Below are 22,453 nucleotides of genomic sequence, written 5' to 3' on the forward strand. Positions count from 1 at the left end.
AAAGTGTGGTCCAGGGAGCTTGGGGGAATTTCCAGGGCAGGCTCATAAGGTCATACTATTTTCATAATAAGAGAAAGATGTCTTTTGCTTTCTCTCACAAACGTAAATTGGAGTATTGGTGTCATATCAAAGAATAGCCACATTTTTCTACAAAGACTAATCTGTGACACAGTATTTTCTTCATATACTTCAATCATTGTTTTGTATATGTTTTATGCACATTTCTGTATGTGTTGTATTTTATATTAAAAATTCTTTAAAGCAAAATAAGTAATCATTTAGGTATAAAATTTGGATAAAAACAATTTCTTCAGTCTCCCCTTAAAAATCTGACTGAGCAAAGTATTCTGACAGTGCAGTTTTGTTTAAAGTGTAGTATCATTTGGGTCCATATTTATCGAGATACATTATATCTTTATTCTCTAGACTGATATGTTGGTTTTGTCTTTTTTTAACTAAATATTATTTTATACATTCTCATTAATTCTACAAATATTTGAACTTGAAACCTTATTGTAAGATAAAAACTATGATAAATATTGTTCTCTTAATATTGTACAAACATAAATTATGTCTCATTTGTTTGAATTTTTTATTTGATACAGATAGTCGTACAGGCACTGCAGTGTTCCCATTACTCGATTCTTTGGCAGTTGGTGAAAATTACTGATGGTTCTCCTTCCAAAGTAAGTAAGAGTTTCTGTAGGCAGAAGGGGTACTATTAAAGCAAAATAACTTTGCTTAACTCATTATTTAATAATTTATTTTTATCAGTTATTGTAATAAATTATAATTTTAATAAAATATATAATAATGTTATCAATTATTGCTTTATCCTGTATATATATTTTACCTCTTTGGAAGACAGTTTTTCGAGCAATAGACACAGAGTTATATGTGTATACAAAGTTTAAATTCTTATAAGAGGTAACTGTTGTTGAAACCACAAGAGCTCTGGTAGGCAACATGCTATAAAAAAGAGGATAATATTGAAAGACAAAAGTATGTAGCTTTCAGTTCTGCAATTTTGGCACCTTGGGGCCCAAACTAAAGAATACTTTTTTTTTTTTAAGTTTACATTGTTGGATAAAATTTTTTTTTTTTAATTTTTAATCTACACGTGACCATGCAAAACAAAAGGGAAAATACAAACCAGAAGTTAAGTGAAACTAGAATCCAAGAGAGTTAAGCATAGTACTAAAGCCTACTTAACCTTGAGGATATTTTCTAATCTAGGCGAATCCCAAGGCCCTCTCGAGGAGGAAAGTCTAATAGGTAGCATGTCTCCTTGATAAATTTGGGATCCTAAAGAGCTACACCAGCATGAGGGTAAATTAGAAATAAATCCATACCAGTTCCATTCATGGGGGAATATAAGGGAAACAGCCTGTCTTAAAATTTGTCATTAATTAAAGGGGGGAAAATAGGTCACCCATGAAAGTTTATAACCATGAGCTAACTGTCACATAGGTTTGCACCCTAATTCCATACTATTTCTGTGGTCCATTAGAAAAAACAAACAAACAGAAAAACAAAATAAGATTTTGATTTAAAATGTTCTGTAGTGGTAGTATTCCCAAGCAACCTAAGACAATCAAATATAAATCCTTTCTGAAGGAACTTGCCTCAAAGAGTTTTCTACAAAGTTTTAAGAAAAATGAGCTCACGGCAAAAAAAAAAAAAACAAAGAAAACACTACTAAAAAGAAAATTAGAAACCATGAAGAGAATCAGACTAAAAAAGTATTTTATACATTGGAATTATCTGACTTAAATATAAAACAAATATGTTTCAATTGTTTTATGAAATCAAAGAGTCTTGAATATATGAGTAAAGAGCAAACACTTGATAAAGAACCAAATAAAAATACTATGATGTTTACATATCCTCAGCTTAACAAAACACAAGCTATTCAACCAGTAAAGAATGTAAATAATACATTTTCATATATAAACAACTGCTTGATATGGAGCGTTCTTTTCTCGGAGAAAGAATTTCTTTTTGTCCTTTCCTATGAATAATTTGAGGATTTCTTTGCCTTTGGAAGTAATTGGGGTTTTTTTTCTATTTTATTAACAGTTTCAGTCTTGAAAAACAAAACCACTTTAAAACTATATTACAGTTTCATATTTTTTTAATGTTATTTTATATGGTAAGATTAAAGGAGATTGAATATATGTAAGTTCAAATTTGAAAGCAAGAGTTTATATATTATACACAATTACTTTTATTCTGATTTTTTCACCTGGTTGACTTTTATATTGGTTTTCTCCACTGATATCATTTTGGTTATCTGAGTTATTTGTATTTTAACTGAATGTTGATGACTACATTTTAGTAAATTTGGAATATACACTAGCCTAAAACTTTAGCATAATTAGTGGTTATTTCCTCCATTTAATTTAAATTTTGTCCTTTTACAACTATGTTCCATAATTAGAGTGAGAATCTCTATTCTTGGACCTACTTCTTTGAATATTTTCTATTTTTTTAATACTGTTACAGCAGAATTATTTTGAGATTCCTTGCCTTTCTGTTTAATTTTCATCTGATACATTCTCCTAATAAAAATAACTTCCTTTTTGTCATTAATCATTCTACAGATTTTGTTGTTGTCATTGCCACAGTGGCAATGCAGATTTTGCAGGCAACACTGATTTTCTTCATTCCAGAAAGAATGCCATAGCATCTTTTAGGTGCTTTATTGTTCAGTTGATTTCCATTTGTAGTTTTGTGTGCATTTATATCACATGTGAACTTCTCCTTACTTAGGTGTCTCTCAAGTTGTTTCTTCTCACTTTGAAGTTGTTGATAATTTTTGTAAACCAAAGTATATTTAGTAATCGTGTATCAGTTGCATCTATAGTTTAAAAGTGGTTGTCTCAAAGAGATAATCTTGAAAAACATGAATCTTCAGGATACATGCAAACTTGAAAAATTAATCTTTCGTTGCTAATATTCCTCCTTTTAAAATAATTATTTCAATGATTCTTACTTACAATAATCACAAGATCAGGAATTGCCAAACTTTCTAATCCCCTATATGATATAGGATATCTCTGAAAATGTAAGAGCCACATACATCAGCTTTGTACACATGTAATCTATATTATTAACATCCCACTTGATAAGATATCAACTTCCTAAGTATCGTCTCAGCCACATCATTAACTTGTGTAAATAACCTTTAGGGAAGTCACTTAAATAATTTTAAAATAGATAATTTATATCAAAGCATTTTATCAGTTGTAAAGGGCTTTCCAGGTACTAATAACAAGTGAAAAATCACTTATCTGTGTCTCAGGTTACATTTTATGAAATTTAAAGTTGTATTGGGCCAATTCTTTCTAGCTCTAGAATTCTGCAGTCTATGCTAAGGTTAACAATAACTGCTATACTGAAGATGTCTGGATAAATATACAAGAATCTTAACAGTGGTTACCTCTGGGAAATAGAAATTCTTTGGGGGCAAGCATACGAAGGAAAGAAATTTACTTTTCCCTTTATACCTTTTGATACTTTTTGAGGGATTGTTTTTGTTGTTGATATTTAAAGTGAATATTAATATCACAAAAATTAATTTTTAAAAACTACTACTACGAAAACGTCTTGATTCTCCATCTTCTAATCATAGGTTTTGGTTTATCACATATAACTCATTGAGTTGTTGGGCCTGAATGAATACTAGAAAAGTGCTTAGTATGTTCTGTATCTTATTTGGTGTAGCAGCATTCTTCTGTTGTTTGTAAATGTAATATTAGAGCTATAAAGGAATTTGGAAATAACTTGATGAAACCTGTTTGTTTTAGGTAAGGCCTAAAAGGGGACATTGTTATTTTTACCTTGTTGATATTTTACGTTTTGTTAATCACTTTAAATGCTCTAATTTAATTAAATCTGCTTAATAATCCTATAAAGTGGATGTTATAATCCCATTTTACAGATAAGGAACCTTATACTTAACAAAAATTGAGACATCTAAAATCACAGACTTACAGCACAAGTCTTTTGAATCTCAATCCTAGTGTCTTTCTGTTAGTACTCTTTAAAATCTTGTATTGTGAAGCTTTTAATACAACTACGTTTAGAGTTTTGTTGGTGGTGTTTTTTTAAAAACAGATTTTCTAAGGACACTGGTTGACTCCTCACTGAACACAAACTAGCAATATCAGTTATCAGTTAGTTGGGTATCGAAAAATTATGTCACATGGCAGTTTTCTTTCATCATTCTGTATCCCTAAAGGTATTTAAATGAGAAGTTACTGTGATTTTAAATGGCTGAGTTTGTAATGTCAGTGGCTTAGTTAAAGTATATGGAAGACTTTGCTAATGATGCACCTGAAATTCTCTATCCTTTTTTTCCCTTTGTTTCCTGAAATTTAAATGTAATACAGCAGACCCTTGGGGTCTATATATTTAACATTTGTAATATTGATTTTGTAGAGACAACTTGAAAGTCTTATCACATGAATTAATTTTGTTTTTTTGTTGTGGAATAATTATGTTAATATAGAATGAGCCATTTATCTAGTGAGGGAGCTGGCCACCTGACTGCTCTGTTTTTCTCTACTCATTGTTACATTTATAGAAATTCATTTAAATCTCTGAAGAGGTCACTTACATTTTTAATTAATAAATTATGCTTATTTGTTTTTGGTGTAAAGTGTAAGGTAGAATGGTTTTCTTAAATTTGAGCTTTCTTACTTGAGTATGTGTTCATTGTAAAGACTATATACATAAAATAAAATTTCCAAATCTTACCACCTGTGGATAACCACTGTTAATATTTTGGTGTATTTTCTTTTAGTACTTTTTCTTACATATTTTTCAGTCTTACTGAGATCATGATGTATTTATAATTTTGTCTCCTCTTCAATTAACATAACATTTTCTTCATTTATTAAATGTTTATAGATAATACTTTTAATGTATGCATGGTAGTCCCTAGTGTAGCTGTACCATAATTTATTTTACCACTCTCCTCTCTTGGATATTTAGGTTGTTTAAACATTTTAACTAATAAAATTAATTTTGTGGTGGACATTCTGGTGCAAAAGCTTGTTCTGTGTTTTGCATTGTTACATCTTATATTCTTAGAAATGGGATTGCTTGATCAAAGACTGTACATACTTTTAAGGCTTAATACATATTGCTAAATTGCTCTTTAGAGAGTACTTTCTAAAATTTATTTTTCTTCCCTATTGTCATGAACACTGTCATTCAGGGGATTATGAATGGTAGTTATATTTGAAGTTTAAATTCAAATTATAATTTAACTCAACAGTAAGCAGTATTCTATAAATTGAGTATATGAGATGACTGTATCAAGAACAGGATTAGATCTTTATTTGAAATGGAAGTGCACTGGGTTTCACCAATGGGTATTTCCTCTGTTCCCCTAATTTCCAGAGTTGAAGCTCTTTGGCAGTCTCACAGGTCATGCTCAGTATACTTTGCTCCGGTGCCCCCTAGTGCTGGTCCTGTAGAAGCAGCCTTCCGTTTCTCTTCTCTGTAGCAGAAAACATCCTTCTTCCTTCAGCTCCTTCTGGACATATACAAAGACATTTAAAGAGCCAGGTAAATAAGAGTTAGGGCTAAACTAATGCCCCTATTGCCTTTTTTGGCCTGGGGATCTAGAATTTATCCTCAATTTTTTTTCCTCCTGGGAGGAGCTGTCCTACTCTCTGTAGTCCTAAATTTGTAGTGCTCTCTACCTTACCCTGCATGTTTCTATTCTAGACAGCAGTGGGAATGGCCTGGGGCAAACATCCCTGCATTCTGAACCCAGGCCTTATCCCTAAGTCTTTAAATTAAAGAAAGTCTACATCCCCCAGAGAGCTACAAGTGAAATTATTATTGAGGAGTATAGCATGTTTACTGTGAAATTTGGTCCTCCGTTACCCTCTTGACTAAAGGTTCTCCTCTGCAAATTTCAACTTGTTTACCTCCAAACAAACTGGGGAAAGGAGAAGTTTAGGGTGAACATGGGACTGGTGGTGGCCAAGCCCCATGAAGAGACATGTTTAACCTTGCTGTGTATAAAAATCTACAGGCTGCTTTCTAGACCTCTTCCTCTCCCCTTCCCAGTCCTTTAGAATAGCAATGAATAAGAAAAGAGATAGCTCACTCAGGTCCTTCCCCCAAATTCCTATAGTAACAAAACATAGATAGTACCTCTCCATCTGCAGAGTTAACTGCTTTGAAGGGGAAGGGAATGGGGCCAAGAGTTGGAAATAATAGCTATCCCTCTAGGAATGAATTTTTAGTAGTTTATAACCATTTTACTTCATTCTTTTCTAGATCTTTTCCCCCTACCTTTTATTTCTTGAGAAGACTATCCTCACTAACTATCGAGTTAATTTTAAGCATTTCTTTTTGATTGGTCCATGACTTCAGAGTCATTCTTTGATAGCTTTGTTTCTATTAATATATCCTATCTCAAGTGCCTGATTGACTGGTCTAGGAAAGTTAGGAGAGAAAGATCCAGGACTTGTTTTCTATTCATTTCTTGTTCAGCTCTCAGAATGTTCTTTTTTTAAAATCTGGAATACATAAGTAGATGGCTGTTTATACTGAACTCTGAACTTGTCCAAAGTTTTATCCAACTCTTAACATTCTAAAAACCTGTGGAAGTCAGAAGTAAATATATTCAACTTAAAAGAGAACTTACAAGTCACGATTCCAACATTCTATTAAGAATTCTATGCTGTGTTTGCAACCCTATTCCTGGGCCTCTACTTTTGGAGCTTTCTATCTGGTAAGGAATACCTTCCCACCCCTTGAAGGACAGCATAAGGCTTCCTCAGCTTCCCTAACCTGTCCAGTTGGATGCTGTTTTTACTTACACAGGGACGGTGATCTTTAAAGTACCACTTTATAAATATTCTTAACTCCTAAGATATTTAATACCTCAGAATCTAAGTAATGAGCCAGGACTGAGACGATCTTTTCTAAATAACAATTATTATAATGTAAAAATGTGTTTTAACTGAGTTTATTAGAGGCCTAAAGCAACATTAAGAATATTTAAATGAAACATTAACACTTCCCACTTTTCAGTACAGAGATTGGAGATCTTTCTCCACCAAAATTAATGATAAAAGTTTATTTTCCTGTCAGGCCTTTTATTTGAGTAAAAGGAAATAAGTGTTTTAACCTATTTAATATTCCCTGATAAAGTAATGCCTTTTCCTTTCCACAGTAGGTTTTTAATTTTGAAATTTTTTTTTTCCAGTGGTCATTCCGTAATTACTAGGTATTTGTTTAAACGACTTATTGTTGCTCACCTAATTTATATATATAAGAAGCTCCCAGTTTATAAACAGGATATATTTCCAGCAATTTTGTGTTGGAGCATGGTCTTTGGAGTTAAATCCGAGTTTGAATTTTGACTCCATTTCTTACCACCTATGACAAAGGTATGCAAGTTACTTCACATTTGAACTTCAGTTTCCTAATATGTGATATTCACTGCTGGATAGGGTTGTTGGGAAGATCAAAAGAAATGTTTCAGTCAACAATAATTGTTGTTTTGATGGCATTAAATTGCAGTCCTAGTTCTGTGCTTTCCTAATCTTCTCCCCTGCCAAAACCAAAAATTAATACTAAACTATTATATAAGGTTACGGGAGCATGTAAACATGCTCAGTATCTACTGTAGGTTTGGAATATAGCATGGTAGATTTTGTCCTCCATCTGTGTTTTGAAAATCTGGGAATTCAAATCTCTCGCTTTGGTCCTAACAGTCACTACTTTTCCCCTGTTCCTCTGACTCCTCCTTTAGCTTCTTCATCTTTGTACACCACAGAAAAGAGAAATCAGAAGATGTTTTGGAACTACAGTAGGCAGCTTAAGGGTTCCTGGATCATAAGTGGATTAGCCTTTGAGGCAATGGCAGGAGTCAAGCAGGTGGGGATTCAGATCGCCAAGAACAGCAACAACATTGAAAACTAGGTATTACATTTGGGGTTTAAAAATCCAGTAGTTATTTTACTGTGTATTAACAAGAGTGACACACTCACTCCTTAGCCTCAAAAGAGAAGCTAGTAGCAGTTATTCATATAAGAAAGCAATTTCAAAGATATTCCATAAGGTTTACCCTACCACAATGGTGACACCGATGCATCCCAAGTGAATGAATTTAGTTACATGTGTTTCTATCATATTTACTATGATAGAATGACTTAGTTGAGCTGAAAAATAATTAAATGAGCCTCGTTATATGTTAGTAATGATGCTAAGTACAGATAAGCATAACACAGTTTATACCTCCAAAGAGCTTTATAGCCCAATACAGACTGGACAAACTGTATAGCCCATGGGCCAAATCTGGCCAGACACCTGTTTTTGTAAATAAAGTTCTAATGGAACACAGTAATGCTCATTCATTTATGTACTGACTAGGGCTGCTTTCTTGCTCCAGTGGCAGAGTTAAGTAGTTCGAACAGAGACATTATGACCCACAAAGCCTAAAATATTTACTATCTGACCCTTTATACAAAAAGTTTGCCAGTCCCTGGCCTAGTAAGGTAACCCCTTGGTCTTGTTTGTAACTAGTTTAGTTTTGTGCCCCATTTTTATCATGAAAAACTGATCACTAAATTCTTAACAGGCTTTATTTTCATAATCGAAGATCTTTGGCGTGATCTAGGTCCTTATTTCACACCTTTATCCTGTTTTATTTCTGCCCATTCTAAAAATGTGTATTTGTCAGATAATGTTGAACTAGTTTTATGTGTTTACTGCTGGTTTTTCCATGGCTTCAGTTTCTGGCTATGATTATCTTAATGGTATTTCATAGTTGTGGATAAAAGGACAGCTAAATTTAGTCTTCCTCTAGACACATAAAATTGTGATACAAAATGAAAAGAAATCACCCATTTAAAATCTGCATGTTCTGTGTGTTTTGGAATTAAATCCTTATCTTTCCTCACTGACTATAATCATATGGAGTACTTAGCTCTTAAGGGGCAATCTACATTTAAGATCTTTTTTTTTCTTCCCAAGATGTTAGGGTATTTTGAGCCTTTGTACCTTTGAGAAAACTTCTAATATAGCTTATATGGTAAATTCACCATCTTAATTGTGCCAGCCTTATTTGGGAGTCTTCATTGTTGAGATTTTTCTGGTCGGGGTGTATTTTTAAAACATCATCTTAACTCACTAAGAGATATTTCTCTTATTTTTGTCAGTAGATCACTGAAAAACTGAAACTATTTTAGCCCTTTCACATTAGAGCGTACTGGGTTTCAGTCGTCTAATTCTTGGTTTCACTAGATCTATGGGGAAGCAAAAAAAATTTTAGCCAGGCTAGTGAAGCAACTTGCAAAAGGCATACAAAAGAATATAGCCAAGATGTTAATAATTTAAATTTCAGTGTAATCTTCTCACCTGACCCATTTGAATTCCTTTCCATAGCTACTTTAGGAAAAAGTGCTCTTAACGCTGAGCTGCTTTCTGAAAATAAGAGAAAATATTGGTTTCATCTAGGAAAACACATTTGAAAGGAACATTTAAGCAACATTCTAGTTGCTTAAAATTGCAGTCTAGATAATTAGCACACCTTGTTCTTGGGTTGTTCTTTTTCAGTGTCTTTTGGGTTGACTGGCATTTTTGTTTATATATAAATATATTTGACTGGAGTTTCAAATTTCTTACCTCCATAATGCTGCAGGTTTCTTCAATATGTTAATTTTCCCGCATTATAAAAAGAGTCATTATAGCAAAATGGTTAAGAGCACAGACTCTGGAAGCAGACTGCTCTGGTTAATTTACTACTCCACTTACTAACTGTGTCTTTGGGCCTGCATTTAACATTTCTGTGCCCGTTTCTTCATATGTAGAATGGGAGTGATAATAGCAATACCCATCACAGTTGAGAGGATTAGTTGAGTTAATATGTCAAAAGCTTAGATTAGTGCCTGATACACGGTTAAGTGCCAAGTAAACGTTAACTTTATGTAGTGTAAGATGCCAGCATAATGAAGTTTGTAGGAAAATTGTGTTCTGAAATCCAAAAAACCTAAATTCCATTCCCAGCTATTCAAAGGAATCTACTATATGAGATTAGCTAACTCTGTTAAATATACAGTATCTGTGCCTATTTACCTAAACCTATTGATTGGTACTTATATTTCTCTCAATGAATTCTAACTGATTACAATTAAGTTAACTTTCTTGAGCATTCAATATTTAGGTTGCATCCAAATCTATGCTAAACTTATTGCTAAAGAAGGCCTTTAGCTTCTCTCAGTATTTCCTTGGTTACTTCCCATTTCCACTTTCTTCTTAAAATGCTACAATCAGTAGGTTGCTTACTTAGTTGTGATGTTAAATTTACAACTCCTCAGATGAATTGGCAAGTAATCATTTTACATAAGACACATTTGCTTTATGATTGACCTTTAAAGGAATCTTTTGCCTCCAACTCCAAAGATAGCTGATTCCCTAGACTGCGTCAAACTGCACACTAACCATGAAATTTAAGGGAATAAAGGAGCATTAATACCTCCTAGCATCATTTTTTAATTATATTTATTGTGTGATAAAATGAACACATTACATATTTCTCCCTAGGATTGTGGTATCATCTGTATTATGTGTACTTGGATTTCATTCAGCAAATATTTACTAAACATCTGCCCATGTGCCAAGCACTAGTCTAGGTACTAGCAGGAACTGAACATTCATCCTTTGCATACTAGGTTTACCAGTTAGCACCTGTGTGTTCTCGTTTGAGTGCCTAAATTAATTCAGCAGAATCACAGAATGCAATAGAACCTCAGAGAATACATAGTTCAACCCTTTTGTTTATAGATTTTTAAAATCTGTAATTCTGGGATATAAGATAATTTCTCTAAGGTCACATAGCTAGTTAGTAGCATGGCCTGCATTTTGTTTTTCTTTCAGTTATTTATTCAACAAATATTCTCAAATCTTTTATGTTGAAAAGGTCAAAAAGGATGCCAAAAGACCTCTAGCAGCTGTCCTATTTTTCTCACTCTTTATTGTTTTTGGTTTTTGTTATTGTTGGTTTTAATAGATCTTTATTGGAGTATAATTGCTTCACAGTACTGTGTTAGTTTCTGTTGTACACCAAAGGGAATCAGCCATATGCATACATATATCCCCATATCTCCTCCCTTTTGCGTCTCCCTCCTACCCTCCCTATCCCACCCCTCTAGGTCATCGCAAAGCACCGAGCTGATCTCCCTGTGCTATGCTGCTGCTTCCCACTAGCTAATTATTTTACATTCGGTAGCGTATATATGTCGATGCTACTCTCACTTCGCCCCAGCTTCCCCCTCCCACCCTGTGTCCTCAAGTCCATTCTCTATGTCTACATCTTTATTCCTGCCCTGCAACTAGGTTCATCGGTACCATTTTAAAAATTTTTTTTTAGATTCCATATATATGTGTTCACATACAGTATTTGTTTTTCTCTTTCTGACTTACTTCACTCTGTATGACAGACTCTAGGTCCATCCACCTCACTACAAATAGCTCAGTTTCGTTTCTTTTTATGGCTAAGTAATATTCCATTGTATATATGTGCCACATCTTCTTTATCCATTCATCTGTCAGTGGACATATAGGTTGGTTCCATGTCCTGGCTATTGTAAAGAGTGCTGCAATGAACATTGGGGTGCATGTATCTTTTTGAATTATGGTTTTCTCAGGGTATATGCCCAGTAGTGGGGTTGCTGGGTCATATGGTAGTTCTGTTTTTAATTTTTACAGTCAAACTTTTTTGAAAGAGTTGCCTTCTTTCTTATCTCCTTTCTATCCATTGTGGTTTGACTTTAGCCCTTTTAATTACTTTGAGAGTGTTCGACCCAAGGTTACTCACAACCTTGAGTTGCTTTATCCTTGCAATGCTTTCTAATCCTCATCTTGTCTTTTGGTAACATTTGTCATCGTTAAACTATTCCATTCTTTTTTCTTTTTGGCTGTGTTGGGTCTTCATTGCTACACGCAGGCTTTCTCTAGTTGCGGCGAGTGGGGGCTACTCTTCGTTGCAGTGCGCAGGCTTCTCATTGCGGTGGCTTCTCTTGCTGCAGAGCATGGGCTCTAGGCACGCAGGCTTCAGTAGTGGTGGCTCACAGGCTTAGTTGCTCCGCGGCATGTGGGATCTTCCCAGACCAGGGCTTGAACCCGTGTCCCCTGATTTGGCAGGTGGATTCTTAACCACTGCACCACCAGGGAAGTCCTTCCATTCATTTTTACCTTACCTCTAGGATGCCACGTTCTGGTTTTGTTCTTACTTCTCAGACCATTTCTTAGATTTCTTCATATGCTCTTCTTTCTCATCCATCTGTTAAATATCGGTGTTCCCCAGGATACTTTTGTCAGCCCTCTTTATTTACATATTCTCCTTTAACAGTCTCATCTACTTCCATTGCTTCTGCTGCCAGCTAAATACAGAGGACTCCCAAGTCTCTACTCTTGCTCAGATTCTTTACCATGGACTTTGAATTCATCCAGCTGCCTACTAGACATCTCTAGTAGCATATCTTTCAGAGATCGCAGATCATCATCTCTAAAGCCCAACTTGTTACCTTAGCATTTGTTCCTGTGTTAACTATCTTGGTGCCTTATTCCGTAAGCCATTAATAGGCAACTACCTAGAAATTTAGGCGTAACATCAACATCCCCTGTTCTGATTAGTTCCTAAATTCTATCAATCCTGTTGCTTTAATTTCTCTTCAATCTATTTACATCTTTTCTGCCAACATTTCATTTTCAGGCCCTCATTTTAGATTATTCCCACGGCCTTTGTTAATATGTGATGAAATGTAGAATAATGATTAGAAGCATGGGCTTTAGAGTCAGATAACCCTAGGTATGGATCCTTACTCTATCGCTTAGAATCTGTATGTGCTCCGAACTTCAGTTTCCTCATCTGTAAAATAGGCGTATTAACCACTTACTTCATAGAGTGATTGTGAGACTTAAATTTATTCCCCTTAGAACACAGTATTTGGCACATAAAAAGCCCTCAACAGAAGATTGTATTTACTGTTAACTAGCTTCCCTATTTTATATCATTCTCCCTTCTGCTTAGAATATGATTCTTTAACATAAATTATTAGCAACTTCATGATAAAAATCCTATTCATTAGTTCCTTTATTGCCGACGGGATAATAGCCAAATAATTTAGCATGGCATTTTAAGTACTTTCCATTTAAATGGAAAATGGGTCCTCTTTTTCTCTTCAGTTTTCTCTCACCACTCTCCTCCCTGTTTGTGCCTCAACTGCAATAAATTAGCAGTCTCTCAAAAGCACCTCTGGGCTTTTGAACATTCTGTGCCCTCTGGAACACCTTTCCATATAGGTAGATAATTTTTAGTTGTTCAGAACTCAGCTTACATGTAGTCTTGTTTGGGAACCCTTCTGTGACTACTTTTGACTCTGGGTTAGGCTTTCCAACATAGCACTCCTTACATTCTGTTGCAGTTGCGTGTTCTCTTGTCTATTTCCCCTACTGCTTTGTGAGTCTTTGAAATTAAAGGTCAAGGAATGTTGAGGTTTGGTTGTTGGATGTTCATCTGCAGGAACATTAAAGGTCCTGGAGGCAGTGTCCTTTCTATTACTCTGCACAAGATGATCTTATTTCCTTCTTCTGAATATTGCACTCATTTTAGCAAAAGGAAATATGTATAATTTTTAAAGTATCATTATTTGGGATGTGAAGATCCCAAAAAGGAATAAGTACGCTCATCTGTACAAAATAGAGTAGTTTAAAGAATTTTAGTTTCACAGAGTACTTTTTAAAAGTGATTCCTACATCAGCCTATGCTCATTTAATTACTCTTCATTACTATTTTAAATATTGATATCATACTGAGTCATCTGCATGCGTCTTGCTTATTAGTCAGTGAAAAGAACGTGAACTCTGATATCAGACAGTCCTGGTTTCAAACACTTGCTAGTAATAACTACTTCTTCTAATCAATATAAATATGAAATTATGTAACAGCCCTCATACCAGTGCCTGGCAAATTATAGGTACTTGATAAATTTAAATTTCCTTTTATACTTTTCAGATGTTTCATTTTGAATATTATATGGCCATCTGATTAAATCCTATTCACCCATCCAATCTTAGATTAAAGGCCATCTTTCTATGAAGCTGCCTCCAACTCAGCTCTTTCTGCTACAGTTAGAGTTAACACCAAAAAATTAAACACTTAATTACTCTCTAATTGGTCTAACTCCCTGCTAAGATGTTAACTCTTTGAGAACATGGACACTATCTTAAAGTTATCTTTTCCCCTTGACATTTTGCAGAGTCCTGAGAATATGGGAGTACATGTTTATTGCTTAATTGATTTTTTTCAGTATGCTGCTGCACTCTCTCACTTTACTACCAGCTAGTATTTGCTATAGGAATGACTAAAAATTTTAATATCAGCCTGAGTAAACCATATTGATAAAGGCAAATATGTTGGAGGAAATCATACTGAGCATTTCAAAGCTAAATAGAACTGAGTATTCAGGATTATCAGTTTCGCTGACCCTTCCATTAAGATAACTAGGAAATAACTATATGATTTGGTTCCCAACAATATATTTGGTTTTATGAATTTCCTTAACAATAAACTAGTTTGGCTATTTTCCATTTATTATTTCTTCTGGATCAGTTTTCTAGGATATTGTAATTCATGCTTGTAAATTTGAATATGTCTTACAGGAGGATTTGTTGGTATTGAGGAAAACAGTGAAATCCTTTTTGGCTGTTTGCCAACAGTGCCTATCTAATGTTAATACTCCAGTGAAGGAACAGGTAAGAAATTGTCAGTTAAGAGCTCTCAATAAAAATAACTCAAATGAGTTACTGAAGAACAGTAAGATGTAAATTTTTTTAAGAAGATGTAATTTTTTATGACAGTTCTTAGCATGCAGGTTTATCCCTAACATTTGTGGCATCTGGGACAAGAATATAGATGTCTGAATATTTAAGTTATAAAGTAAGCTAACCTGTTACACATCTTTGTACCTTAACAAGTATACTGTCATAATGGCCTGGAAGGCAGGTTCAGATTTAGAATTTTTGATTCCTTACCAGAACTTGGAGGGTTGGGGAGCTGGCATAGGGTCCACCTTCTCTTCTCACCTTCAGCTCTTTCCCACACTAGGTAGAACTCCTCACACATGCATATGAACAATTCAGCCCACATATCCAAACTATCAACATCACTTCTTCAGACAGCTGCTCCTTGATTACCCTGGGGCCTAGGAGTACACACTGGGGATGCAGTGTGTCTAGGAAAGATGCCTGTGCACCCCCTGGTAGCAGAATCAGGTCTGTGAGGGCAAGGAATTCCTGAATCCCTGTACCTGGGCAGTGATGTAAAGTAGAGGTGCAAGTGGGCATATACCATTGGTCCAACAGACTCCTCACCCCTTGGGAAAGGTCGTAGACCAAAGAGGGTCAAAGTGGAACCCAAGGCAATACCATTTTCACAAAGTGATTTTGTAATCTATTTAATTATACTGTTCTATTAGGAAATACTTTTATATAAAACAGATATACCTTTTCCATGTCGGTTTTTTTTATGATGTTGGGCTAGAAAACGAGTCTATATCTAAAAAGAGTACAGCAGTACTTACCCTTCGCTATCTCTTCCTACAAATAGGTTATCCAGGTCTCTTCTTTATTGAGTTATCAGCATCTAACGTAAATGGGAACAGAAATGGTCTTTCCTAAACCTTATTCTCTAAACCTTCTGAACTCAACCAGTGCTGTCTAAAAAGTACCTAGCTCAGGACATTTAAGCCAAAAATTCAGTGTTTCTGCATCCTCACTGTTTGGTGACATGCAAAAGTATGGCCTTAGTTAAAAATATATATTTTCCTGGATTTCTTTCATGTTCTCCTGTTTTCAAGTGACTCAAATAATGTATTTCATGGTTGTGTACTTAGAGCATGAACTGCCATGAGTCTTGCTGGAGGTAAACAACCAAGTATACAGCCATCTCCAGATACATTCCAAAATTATGTTTTCCCATAGAAGTCAATTTTTAGAAGGGGGTGAGTGGATTGTTTTGAGGCATCAGAGCCCTCAGTTATTCCATAACAAAATCTTTCAGTTTCAATAAACTGGTGATACAAGTTTATTTTGTACCATCCATTAAATAGGATAAATTTGGCAACATAACTATAATACTTTCTCTATGGGGAAATATACTGAAAGTTTCTTTATGTGATTACATTTGTTGGGAAGCTTTCAGACACTGTTTTTTATGTGAATGACCTTGAATTCAATTTAACCTACTGTTAAAAATTTCATTTTACAATAGATTTTTTAAAGAAGAATCCAAAATAGAAGCTTACAGACTTAAAGTACTACATTGTAATTTGTTGAATTATACAGTTTGTCTTAAGATTTATGCTTATTATTTGATTATGCAGTATAAGATTGATTTGTAACATCTGTCATTAATTTATTATATCAATTTTGTATTTCCAGAGTTGAGTTTAACTCATTTTTTATAATTTCAAGTCAAAAATCTCTTAATCAACTGTTTTGAGTTAATACAGCCAAGTAAAAGAAGCAGGTTATATTTAGGGGGGTGGAGAGTCTTAAGTATGACTAGTTCGTAATGAGACAAAATAATTTTATTCAGTTTGGAAATTAAAATTAAGTAGCTGCAATTTGAATACTCAGAATTTCTATTATGGTACTGTTATTGAGCTGTATTTAATTTAGTATAGTTTCATTAACATTGATTTGTAGTTATAGCTACATTTGTACAATATTTTACTGATGAATTTCCTTTGCATTCCAGGCTTTCATGTTACTCTGTGATCTATTGATGATTTTCAGCCACCAATTAATGACAGGTGGCAGGGAGGGCCTTCAGCCTTTGGTGTTTAATCCAGATACTGGACTTCAGTCTGAACTCCTCAGTTTTGTGATGGATCATGTTTTCATTGACCAAGATGAGGAGAACCAGAGCATGGGTATTTGTAGCTATCATTTTGTCAATATTGATCTTGTTTTACCAACCCCAAAAGATATGAGAAAAAATTTCAAATTCAATCCTAAAAAATACTACAGTTTTTTTCTTAAAAAAAAAAAGTTAATACATTCATGTAGTTAAGAAACCAACAAGGATAAAAATATACACAGTGAGGTGTCCCTGCTTTAACTTTAACATAGTACCTTAAAGATCTTTCCCCATCACTACATACAGAGCTTCCTTATTCTAATAGCTACATAGTATTTTATTATTTAAATAGAGCATAATTTATATTATTCATCTCATATTGATATTTGGCTAGTTTCCAATCTTCTGCTATTATAATCTATGCTATAATAAATAATTGTGTACATTTGTCATTTCCCACATATGTAAAATGTATATTTAGGATAGATGTTTTTTTTCTAATTGAACTGCTTCCAGGTTCACAATTTTTCTAAAGGAAAGCATCTGAGTTCCTTTCTCCTTCTGAGTAGTGATCATATATTACTTAAATTAACAAAATGTGACTCTAAGATACTAAGTGCTAAAAGAATGTTATCAAACCTCACCAGTCAAAATTGTGCTGAGCCTGCAGAATGAAAACTTAGTAAAATTAGACTGAATATAAATAATTATAAATAAATATTATATAGGTTATTTGTGAAATAGATAATCTCTAAGATCTGTGGCATATCAGATCCACAGATCTACTTGGTGCTATTAGAATATTCTTTATTTAATAGAACATTTTAGAAAATACTGGGCTGTGAACAAAGGATCTTTATTTTGAGCTCATATTAATCTCAGGAGATAAAATTTACCTTCTACTTATCTTAAGCAAAAAGATTTCCAACTTCTCAAAGCATTGATGCTTCACAGCAGGACCAGTTAATAGAAAGGGAAGAGAGAAGTTGAGAGTAAGTTTTTTTATGAATATATACACGCAAAGAAGGGAAGGAAGAACACTGTCCCTAAATAAGGGCACGCCAAAACATGAGAGAGTCAGTACAGAGCCTGAAACAAATGTGTTAACTTTTATTGTCTATGGCCTTGTGGAGAAATTTTTCTTGGGATTAGAAATAGATAAGCCAATAGGGCCTGAGAATCTAAAACTTGAGGAATAAAGACTACTTGTTTGAAAGCATTTGGTAAGGTTTTGTTTAAAAAAATGCATATGTACATTAACATAGTTTGCAAAATATACTTTCTCAGCTTACAGTGTAACCATGTTTAGGACAAGAACTGAAAACTAACTCCTCCATATAATTTCCATTACTCCCCATATATTTTTCTAAAAGAAAACTTTTTCCCTGTGTCTTAAAAATTTCTAGAAATTTCTTCTCTATAGAAATACATTAGCACATAAGGAATATTCAGATAAGAGAAGACAGCATTTTAAAGGTAAACAGAACAACAGTATTATTATGACAAAAGTATCAGAAAAAAAATCTATATGGTTTGTTTACCTTACTCAATCTTTGCTATGACAGTCTCCTAGAAGACAGAAACCTTAGTGCCTACTAAGTGTTTAATAAATGTTTAACTAAATATAGCACCCTAAAATAATCAGTATAACTAACAGTTTTTAGCCCATCTAAAACTGAATTGTACCTATTTGTAAAGTTATAGGCTGGTTTTTTATTATGCAGATTGTCTACATTGTTTTACCTTGGATAAAGGGCCAAAGTTCATAAGTAATTTATTTTCTGTGGTTAGAGGGTGATGAAGAAGACGAAGCTAATAAAATTGAGGCCTTACATAAGAGAAGGAATCTACTTGCTGCCTTCAGCAAACTTATCATCTACGATATTGTTGACATGCATGCAGCTGCAGACATCTTTAAACACTACATGAAGGTATAGTTTTACAGTCTTTTTTTAAATGGGATGTTTATTTATTAAGATAGTAGTTTCATATTCTTATTTTTCTCCCTCCACTTTAGTAGCAGAGAAGTTTGCAATTAAAAATGAAAGAATGATGAATAAGCTAAAATTGACAGCTCCTACCTAAATATTATTGATGATTTTCTGACATATTTAAAATTCCTCTATTTTATATATGAGCTTTTTATCACTCTATACTATTATATCAGTTCCATAAAGTAGGAGTTGCTTACATTTATATGAAAGAATGCCTTTTTATTTGCATGAGGCCATGGACTCTTACGGAAGAAAGCTAACTCTCTTCCCTATGAAATCTCTTCAGATATATTTATAAGTATGCCTACTACTGTGTTGCCAGGCACTCAAGTTACAAAGATTTTTAAATTCCTGCTCCAAAGTGGTCTAAAGCTGGAAATAGTCAAGTAATTAGACAATTGCATTTATACAGTATAACAGAGGTACGTATAGGGGTTCCTGGAAATATATAAAACAGATACCCCACTCTTAAGAAATATGAGGGTTAATGAAAACTGCTTAGAAGTGCCTTCTGAACTAAGTCTGAGACGATAAGCATAAATTAGCCAGTCAAGCAAAAAAGTAGTAGGAGGACTTTTAGGCAGATCGGACTTCGTGTACAAAGCAATGAATTGTTTGGGGGAAATGCAAGTAATTTGATATAGTAACATAGATTGCTTATGAGAATGGAGCCAGAGGTAAGATTTAAAGAAACTGACAGGGTAGACCTTATATGCTGTGTGAGAACTTGGGATTTTTTTCCTGAGGGAGGTAAAGAGATGTTGAAAGGTTTTATACCATTCTTTATATGACAGGATTTTGATAGGTAGTTGCCTTCCTGGCTGCTCTCCTTTCCAGAAGCTACATTTTGTTTCTGAACCACAAAAAAAGCAGTGCTCAAAAATCTTTGATATAGCCTAAGAGGCACACTTCTCAGTTTATGTATTTTGGCCTTGTTCTTGTGTCAGACACAGTATTTTATTTTGCCCATGTTCAGAATATTGTGTATTCCATTGATTCACATGTTTATGTCCAATTCTAGTTATGACATAGTAACTAAGTCATCATATTTTGCTAAACAACTGCAGTGTGATGAGCACTGTGTTAGTAGCCAGGGATTTAAATAAGACATGATTTCTGCACTAAGGAGGTTACAGATTAACAGAGAAACTGAAATGTAAACATAATATAACATGCTAATAATGAATAGCTGCCTGTGTTCTATGCCATTTATATTTGAGACACTGTTCTAAAGCTTTTATATTATCTTTGTTGATTACAGTAACTCTGTGAGTTAGGAAATAATATCATCATTTACAGATAAGGGAATTAAGACTCAGAGAGGTTAACTTTCGAAGATCCACACAACCTTTTTTTATTATTTATTTATTTACTTACTTACTTACAGACTGCGTCGGGTCTTAGTTGCAGCATGCAGCATCTTTCGTTGCAGCGCGTGGGTTCTTCATTGCAGTGTGCAGGCTTCTCTCTAGTTGTGGCATGCGGGCTCCAGAGTGCACTGGCTCAGTGGTTGCGGTGCAAGGGCTCCAGAGTGCATGGGCTCTGCAGTTGCGGCACACAGGCTCTCTAGTTGTGGCGCTCGGGCTCAGTAGTTGCAGTGCGCGGGCTTAGTTGTCCCGCGGCATGTGGGATCTTAGTTCCCTGACCAGGGATCGAACTGGTGTCCCTTGCATTGCAAGACCAATTTTAACCACTGGACCACCAGGGAAGTCCCCACACAACTATTAAAGTAGCAAAAACTGGCACTCGATTTTAGGTTTGCCTAGCTTCAAAGCTTAGCTCTTTCCACTAAACCATAAAGCCTCATCATGATTACTGTAGAGATAGATGTATAAATTACAAAGCAAGCACAAATAGAGACTTAAGTGAGCAACCAGACAAGGCTTCCAAAAGTAATGTCGAAATGGGGTTTGGTTAGATGAATATGAGCTTAATATGGTTTTCCTTGTCATCCCTTAGCAATACTGTCTTGGTTTCAAGAAATAAGCTTTATCATCCTTAGCAATTTTTACACTCCTCTGTTCTTTCTAGGCTTTAATCTTTTTGTGAATATTTTAATTGTTGTTTGCTATTCTTTATTATACATCCTTGTCTATTTGGCTTTCTGCCTCATTTCTCTATGTGATCATTAAAAATCTGAATTTATTGTTGATCTACCTGTCGAACCACTTTAGTGTTCTCATATATCTTTCTCTTTTTATCTGCATTGAGATAATTTTTAATTGCACTGAAAGGATGATTCTTTCGAGACATTTACCCTTTTTTTTTGCACTTCACATCATGGAAGTATACCCATCTTCTTAAAGATTATAAAAATCCAGTTGTCAAGCTAATATACTCACTTCTTTACATAGGTTGTAGGTTTTATGCTCTAGCTTGGAAGTAACATCCAGATTTAATGGTCTCAAAGTTTTTCCTAATTATTTACTCACAAGGAAAACTCTTTAAATCCTGTATCCAAAAGTTGAATTATAAAGAAATTAGTTGAATTTTTCTTAATCACTGTTGAAGAAATCAGTGTTTTTATTTTTTATAATGGTAAAATATAGACATGTTATGGGGGATAATGAGTGCACAAAAGTATTCAGTGAAAACTTAAATCTGTTACTGTAATCTGCCCTTCCCCTTATTTAGGCCTACTCCCCAGAAGTAAGCAAGCAATTTTAACTGTTTTGATTTTAGCTCTTTAAGATGTTTCTGTCAGAGTTCTGTTTCTTGATTTGTCACCTTTTAAATCTATTGAATCCATGTTGTAAAGAATGAGGAATTTTGCTCACCTATATCACTTCTTCTCCTCTTGGAATTACCAATTTTTTAGTTTAATTATTATTAGTTATTTCATAATTTTAAATATCAAATGTGTATTCCTTTAACTTTAGACAATATATTTTAACTCTCATTAGGTTTTTAAGATGAAAAATTAAACACCTCTGTACTCACCTTTCCATTTCTTTCATCAGCCTATTTATCTCATTAAATAGCAACAGTTTTAAAACTATATTTTTTTCTTTTTCTCACAGTATTACAATGACTATGGTGATATTATTAAGGAAACACTGAGTAAAACCAGGCAGATTGATAAAATTCAGTGTGCCAAGACCCTCATTCTCAGTTTACAGCAGGTAAGAAATTTGAAGGGAAAGAGATGAAGAGTAAAATTAATATTATTGAGCACTTCCATGTGCTTATTATTATGTGCTAGGTATCTTACCTCATTTAAATTAGGTCATTGCATTAATACATTACTATGGATACTTTCTGGTACAAAGATGTGTTATGTGTATTTTCTTTAGGAAGACAGTCCTATAGTTCACATTTCAAATAGATGAAATCCTAAGGTGATCTATTCTTAGACCAGATGAAATGCCAAATTGGATATTTTAAAAGTAATCATTTTTAAAGAAAAAATTTAAAAATACATTTTTAAAGTATTTAATAAGGGAAGGGGCAACAATAGTATCCAAAGAAGAAAATACGTCACATGTATTGCCTAAATAAGATTTCTAGTAAATGCCTAGGATTAACGTAGAGATGGGAGAGTTGGGGATGGCTGTAGGTATGTATG

General features: G+C 34.1%; 1 protein-coding gene across 1 annotated transcript in view; it reads left to right on the forward strand.

Moving 5' to 3' along the window:
* The window catches only part of STAG1 (STAG1 cohesin complex component), a 423,041-nt gene that overhangs the window by 382,633 nt on the left and 17,955 nt on the right, over window positions 1–22,453 (forward strand). The window contains exons 22-26 of the mRNA XM_030873418.2: window positions 606–686; window positions 14,695–14,787; window positions 16,793–16,967; window positions 18,686–18,825; window positions 21,909–22,010. Of these exons, the coding sequence (XP_030729278.1) occupies window positions 606–686; window positions 14,695–14,787; window positions 16,793–16,967; window positions 18,686–18,825; window positions 21,909–22,010 (591 nt within the window). The remainder of the gene's footprint in view (window positions 1–605; window positions 687–14,694; window positions 14,788–16,792; window positions 16,968–18,685; window positions 18,826–21,908; window positions 22,011–22,453) is intronic.

This window comes from Globicephala melas, chromosome 4 (assembly GCF_963455315.2).
Source record: "Globicephala melas chromosome 4, mGloMel1.2, whole genome shotgun sequence".
NCBI lineage: Eukaryota > Metazoa > Chordata > Mammalia > Artiodactyla > Delphinidae > Globicephala > Globicephala melas.